The sequence below is a fragment of the Dipteris shenzhenensis genome, chromosome 2 (genome assembly GCF_047967505.1).
Source record: "Dipteris shenzhenensis isolate YYH24624 ecotype China chromosome 2, Dip_SZ_1.0, whole genome shotgun sequence".
NCBI classification, from domain to species: domain Eukaryota; kingdom Viridiplantae; phylum Streptophyta; class Polypodiopsida; order Gleicheniales; family Dipteridaceae; genus Dipteris; species Dipteris shenzhenensis.
This window is the reverse complement of record NC_141597.1, coordinates 62932526-62939497: the sequence shown is the minus strand read 5'-3', so window position 1 is coordinate 62939497 and position 6972 is coordinate 62932526. Positions and strand designations below refer to the sequence as shown.

The 6972-nt window shown below is 41.1% G+C and overlaps 1 protein-coding gene across 1 annotated transcript; it reads right to left on the bottom strand.

Moving 5' to 3' along the window:
• Positions 1-4077: 4077 nt before the first annotated feature.
• Positions 4078-5333, bottom strand: LOC147905139 (chlorophyll a-b binding protein CP29.2, chloroplastic-like). Its single transcript, XM_087390410.1, has 2 exons — positions 4754-5333; positions 4078-4668 (listed from the first exon to the last, which is right to left on the bottom strand). The coding sequence occupies exons 1-2, from the start codon at positions 5279-5281 to the stop codon at positions 4309-4311; spliced, it is 888 nt and encodes a 295-aa protein (XP_087246536.1). The 5' UTR covers positions 5282-5333; the 3' UTR covers positions 4078-4308.
• Between the last annotated feature and the right edge of the window lie 1639 nt (positions 5334-6972).

Genomic DNA, 6972 nt, shown 5'->3' with positions numbered 1-6972 from the left:
ATCCTAGAGAGTAGGAAGCAAATATTCCCTAATTAATTTGGTCTCAATATCAATAATGGTCGAAGGTGAGTGTTAACCCTTGTGTTTGAGATGTCATGATTGAGATGGTTTAGAATTTTGACCATGTTGCGGAGCTCTCATGTAGCTACACTCATAACATTGGGATGGAAAGTCAAAGAATCTCAGCGTGTGTCTCCTATCCCCATATTTTTCCTTACATCTCCTTCTTAACAGTCACCAATAGACCATGTAGAAGGTACAAAGATGGTGTGCCCCTTTTCTAGTAGTTTTTTTGAAGCGCATATTTAATCACCTCCTTCTAGGTTTGAATGTCATGATTTAGATAGTGGGTATAAATATATAAGAGGTTCATTTCCACCTATTGAGCTAAGAGTGAGAAGGAAGATGAGGCCTACGTGATTGGATGATCAACTAGAGTGAGATGACATATGGTGTTGTGGGCAAGAGGAGTGATATGCTCCTGCAGGTATAGAGAAACAAATGGGGAAAGTAGGGGGTATGTGGGTAGAGGGCATGGGGAGAGATGCCAAACAGAGTGCTATGTGAGAGATGGTGCCAAATATTGAGTTTATCCATGATTTGAGAGTCAATTTGTCCACCTTGACTTGTTGTCATGGACCTGCTTGTGGTGTAGGACATGAAGGTGTGACCATGGGCAAAGAAGGAATATGAGATGAGGAAGTGACTGAAGATATAAAAGAGGAAGTGTACGATGGTATTGTAGCAGGTGAGAGTGTGGTCTTAGGAAAAAGAGAGAGGGGTGGAAGTGTTCAAAGGGTATCAAGGCCTCTTGCTTGGTGAGGCAGGATACAAGGGAGAGACCTGTGAGGCCTCTTCTTTGTGACATAGGATGTTGGGAACACACACAAGATAGGGGTGTGGAATGGAAGAGGATGGCATGGCCAGAAGGGTAGAGATCTCAAGTAGTGGATGAGGTGATTGGTGGGTTAGGGAAAGGGCTGAGATAATGCTAATGAGGGAATAAGGAGTATGATTGAGGATGAGGGGATGGATGAGGACGTACATGGGGTGGGCTGAGTTTGTATCAAATACCAAGAATCAAGTGAGTAGGGGTCTCGTATGTGTTCATGCATATGCAATGATAGTGGAGGAAATGCATCTACAAATAAGGTCAGCAAAGGGGTTTAACTTCTTGTGTTATAGACATAGAAGAGTGTCAAAGTGTGAGGGGACTGAGAAGAAGGTCTATGAGGGTGTGAGGCAGGTGGTGAGCTACTAAAAGAGAGCAAAAGGTAGGGAATCGATCTTGGATTTATTTTCAATCCATGTCTATCTTGAGGATTAATGGTAGGGTAGAACCTTATAATCTCCATGGAAAGGTTGCAGAAGGGGATTCTAGAAAACTCCTACATAGGATGGATCAATATGAGAGATGCTTTGTCAATGGCTACTACTTCAAGATGGGAGATGCAAATCTCTTGCATCTTCATTATGGTGTTTGCAATTCCATAGATAGATGCTTCAGCTAATCATGTTTGTGAGGGGTGTATCTAGGGGAAAAGATGGATTATTTGTTGTTATTACAACTCATGAACAATGACATATACTGTCCCCTAAGAATAGCATTTATGTGGGGATACCTCTACTTAGTCACTTTTATTAATGATTATTCTAGATTCACATGGATATATCCAATGAAGGAGAAATCTGAGATATTTATCCACTTAAGACATTTTGTCTCTATGGTTGAATATCTGTCAAGCTACGAGATCAGTATATTTCATACAAATCGTAGGGAAGAGTATATGTCAAACGAGTGTCATGCTTATTTGAAAGACAAGGGCATAAAGCACTATGCCATACATACCTAAACCGAATGATGTAGCCAATAAACAAAGCAGATTTCGCATGGATGTGGCAAGATATACCTTGGAAGGGTCAAAGTCTAGCCAACAGGAGGCCAACTGGTTTTGATTAGAGGCTATCATACGTGTAGCGCATGTGCTTAAGCAATGCCCCACAAAAGCCTTACAAACAACAACTCTTTTTGAATCTTGGTATGGCAAGAAGCTTGCACTCGCACACTTTTGAGTGGATGAATAGTTGGCATATGCATTAGTGCTAGAGCAACAAAGAACCAAGCTTGATGACAAGCTATAAAATGTATTTCTATGGATTATAGTTCTAAAGGCGAAGGGTACAAACTCTACCATCTAGCTAGTAGGCAAATCATAGTACGTAGATATGTATTAGTGAAAAACCTAGTTTCACCGTTAAAGTCAAGCACCAAACAGCATAAAAACTTCCCACAAGATGTGCTTGCTTCATTGATGCTCAAATGTACTGCTTTTAGTGTCATATCAAAGTGCAAAAGCTCATAATAGGAGGATAGCAACCTACTGCTATGCCCATAGAAGAGGAGATTATGGAGGATGCAATGAGTAAGGAAATGCCTGCACTTCAAGCATTTCAATGAATGACCAAATGCTTGTTAGATATAATATGTGGTAGTGCAATAGTTAATCCATTATTTGACAAGACAAGCACAACATCTCATCATTCATTTGGATTACTCACTAATTATATTTTAGAGAGCTCATGTAGTGAGGAGGAGGTAGTATCCTTTGAAGATGGAAAGGATAATAAAACCTAGATAGCTTCTATGCAAAGTGAAAATGATTTTATCATACACAATGATGGATGGTTTCAAACATATTCACCTTATTAAAAGGAGGCAAATGGCACTAAGTGGGTATACAAGCTCATATGAAAAGTAGATGGCACAATAGAGCATTGTAAGACAAGGCTTGTTGCAATGTGTTTTGCACTTTTAAAGGATACTAGATTCGAGAAGACATTTACTCACACTTTAATTATTATGAGAAGACCTTCAGTCCGAACTTACAAATGTGCTTTGTATGGTCCTTAAGCAAGCGCTTGCCTTTGAATGGCCTTAAGTAGGCGCTTAAATCTGGTACAAAAAGATATACACTTGTTTGGTTGCACATGGCTTAACATGGCCATTCGAGAGTACTATCTATGTCAAACAAGGCTATAGAATAAATTTTTTCAGGGTACTTGATGTTGATAATCTGCTACTAACAACCCTATGAGCATGATTTTGCAATCTTTAAAGTTGAATTGCATGCCTCATTTGAGATGAATTACATGCAATTTCTCTCTTAGAAATACAATTTTATAGATGGTATATTCTTGATGCATAAGGAATATACAGCAGCTGGTTTGTCTTGAGCAACTGGTTTTGCTTTCAGACACATATTGTATTATCATGAAATACAATTTTATAGATGGTATATTCTTGATGCATAAGGAATATACAGCAGCTGGTTTGTCTTGAGCAACTGGTTTTGCTTTCAGACACATATTGTATTTTCATTAAGAAGAATTTGAACATCTACCTTCAATCTTATCTAAAAAGATCCTTAGCTCTCGATTTTCATTACTTTCTTTAGACCATTCTACATTTTGCAAATCTTTGGAATTATATGCTTTATCTTATCTCTCGAGCTTCACAATTTACAACATGTTAAGAAGAATTTGAACATCTACCTTCAATCTTATCTAAAAAGATACTTAGCTCTTGATCTTCATTACTTGCTTTTAGACCATTCTAAATTTTGCAAGTCTTTGGAATTATATGCTTTATCTTATCTCTCGAGCTTCACAATTTACAACATCGCCCACCAACGATGCAGGCAATAGAAAATTATATAAATCAAGAGCTCCTTGATCACAACATGAAATTAATACTCTACAAGATCATGTACATATATACCATGTCTATGGAAAGACAATATCTTTCCCTCCAACGCTTTGCAACTCTGTGTCTTGCAAAGATGTGTATACCTAGATGAATCCAGGAACATTCCCAAACTCATCCTCTAAAAACACAACATAGTGCAGTTTCAATCTCATGATAGTCGCTCACAAGGTTGAAAACCATGAACTCCATCATGCATAGTAGGGACTTGCAAAGATGTGATTCAAGATAGTCTCTTCAACCAGAAAAATGTTCAAAGCGCAACATGAAAACTTGATAATTGACAAGCAGCTCGCACGACTGAAAGAAATTCATTTCAAAAGATGCTTCTGCTATTAAGCATACAGTACAAATTGTCCACTCTAATGCACTGGAAAAGCAAGGACCGCACTTCCTAGGAAATTGAGTCACATTTCAAAGCTTAATGTACCTCCATAGGAAAAGCCGACTGCGAGAGTAACGATTCCAATACCTCGGAAGAAGGCACTTATCTACACCAACGCTAGGATGAACCCTACAGGGCAGCACCTAGAGAGCTGAAAAACTTACTTTGTGAAAGTGTCAATAATAGTGGTGTGAAGGGGGTCGCTCAAATGCGTTGCCCAGTTGTCCAGAGGACCTTTTCCAGTTGCAGCGGCTTGGACGGCGAAGCCCAACGCAGCTACCATAGCAAGCCTAGCGTGTTTGATTTCAGCTAGCTTTAATACCTCTTTCTTCTCAGGGTCAGCTGCCAGGCCCAGAGGATCGAAGAACTTTCCACCGGGATACAATCTCTTCTCAGGATCTAGCTCGGCGTTTCTTTGGAACTCGATGTACCCAATCACGAGCGCTTCGATCCATATTAAGGTAGAGATGGAGAAGGGTAGAGGAAGACCGAAATATGAAGCTCCTTCCACGAGCTCAACCTGCAGAATCAGGAGCAGGTGTAAGATCAGAAAATGGACAAAGACACTCAGCATATAAACCACAGCCCGCAGAGCAATTGCGTACCTTCCCAGCATCTTGCCAGGTAACACCAGTAAAAGCTTCAACAGAAAGCGCTCCAAGAGTTGCGAGCATGGCCCATCGACCGTGAATGAGCTCGCATTCTCTGAACCTCTGGAGGCCAAACACTTCTGCATATGGCTGGAAGGGGGTAGCTTTAATATCAGTGGAGCTGTCGAGGCGAGTTCCGATGATCTCCCCAGCGTTATTTTTGGCCAAGTTCTGGTTCAGCGAGTCGAAGTCGAACTGGAGATATTCGGCGGGCTTACCCAAAGAGAGGGGATCGAATCCATAGTCACCCACAAGAGAGCCGTCGAGCCAGGCAGGAGCCTTAGCACCGGGGAACCAGAGGGGGCGATTGGGACTACCTGGAGACTTCTTGGGGGCTTTGGCAGCTTTCTTGCCACCAAATCTGGCGAAGACGCGAGAGCCATTGGAGGGGCCGAAGGATTTGATGGTGGAGGAGGGCTCTTGAGATGCTGCGAGGAAGGTGGAGGAGGCGAGGGAGGAGGCGGCAGCGGCGTGGGCGGCCATGGCTGATGGAGGAGTTGTGCGCTCTCGAGAGATCCGTGCGTGTTTCTGTGTGTGTGTGTGTGACCACAGTTGCTGTTGCGCTGAGGGTACTCTGTAGGTCGTGGTGCGCGTATATTTTACGTGTGGATCAGAATCGCGCTCTATCCTGATTTCGCTTACTTGGCATTCTCCCATTCGCTCCCCTTGCCACCTATCCTATGTGGCTTACACCCAATAGGCCCGCTTCTTATCAGTCATCAATCACGCAATTCAATACCCCCACACACAACACAAGATCACTCTTTCTAGATACAAAACTTCAGCGACTTTTAAAACTAGTAATGCATCCCCCTATGGGCCATGAACAAAGCTTGGTTTATCTAGGGCCGCTTTGTGTTTGTGCTCTCTTGCTATCTAACACTTTTATCCATTATTACGGATTTTTGAAAAAATCATCAAGAAAAGTACAACAACATTTATAGTCATGAGAAATAATGAAGGAAAATCCTTTTTCAAAAATCCTATGTGTGGTTTATATAATGTGCCAGTGTTTAAAGTAGTAATATTTCTTTTTCACAAGGAGGGTATCCTTTGAGATTGTTGTATCCTCTATTGCCCGTCGTATCAAAGCCAGCTACGTATATTTTTTTCCAACGTGATTGCCTTGTCTATGTTCTCTGTTTTCGATAGAATGTCCACATCAAAAATTTCACCAAAAGGTACACATTGTTCTATGTGTGATTTCATCCTAAGCTGGTAGCCGCCGTCGACGTTGTGAGTTTGAATGCATGTCACCAAGTTATTGGTGTGGCCGATGTATTTTTTTCCATTATGCTTGCAAGTTATGCAATAGATCACATGATTGGTTTCATTAGTGCAAATGGGTTCGTCAGGCGTACGCTGTTGTCCTCGATCATGGATGGGTCTACTGTTTGGACTAGCAAGGCAACAACAAAGAAGCACTTATGTCGTGGTGGTTGTTTTAAAAATAAAAGTGAATAGTTATTTTCTTGGTACAAATTATGTATTAGGTAGCGGTGGCCTATCTACCTTTTTTTTTTTGGGCAAATGATGTTCCATCTAGCTCGTCCGCTACATCAAGTACGAGTAATGTGGTTACCTTTTTTATTGTCAATGGGATTTTATCGTTTGAGTGCCCATATCCAAACTCGTCCATGAACTTATTCAAAATGTCAATGCTCGTCCTCCGATCCAATGCTATTAGGTGATCCAGCACAGACATTGAAACCCATAGTGCAACAACTCGATGTAGTAGCAAGATACCGTTTGCTTTGTTATCAAGTAACTCTTGCGTTCACCTTGCAACATGTGCAAACTGCGGTCATCGATATTTATGTCTAGCTTCCTTAATATATTTTTCACAAGTCTTGCAAATCAATTAATTACATAATGGTAGTAAAGTCCTACTATTGATGTGGTTGTTGTTGACTTGGCATGATAGTTTCGGACATTACTGTTCGTGAATCGTTCGACGGCGTCCTTTTGTGTAATTTGTTGCTTGCATTGTTACATAAATTCATTCATCTTCCCATACAAAGGGAATCCTCGTATGTATGCATCTGGCTCCTCGCATGCATTGTTAGCTAGCTTCATCTGTGGTGTCATTAAGTAGCAGGTGCTTTGTTTACTTGTTGTTGGTGGCTTCATGCTAACTTGTGACTTATACTACTCGAATAGTTGTAACATAGTAT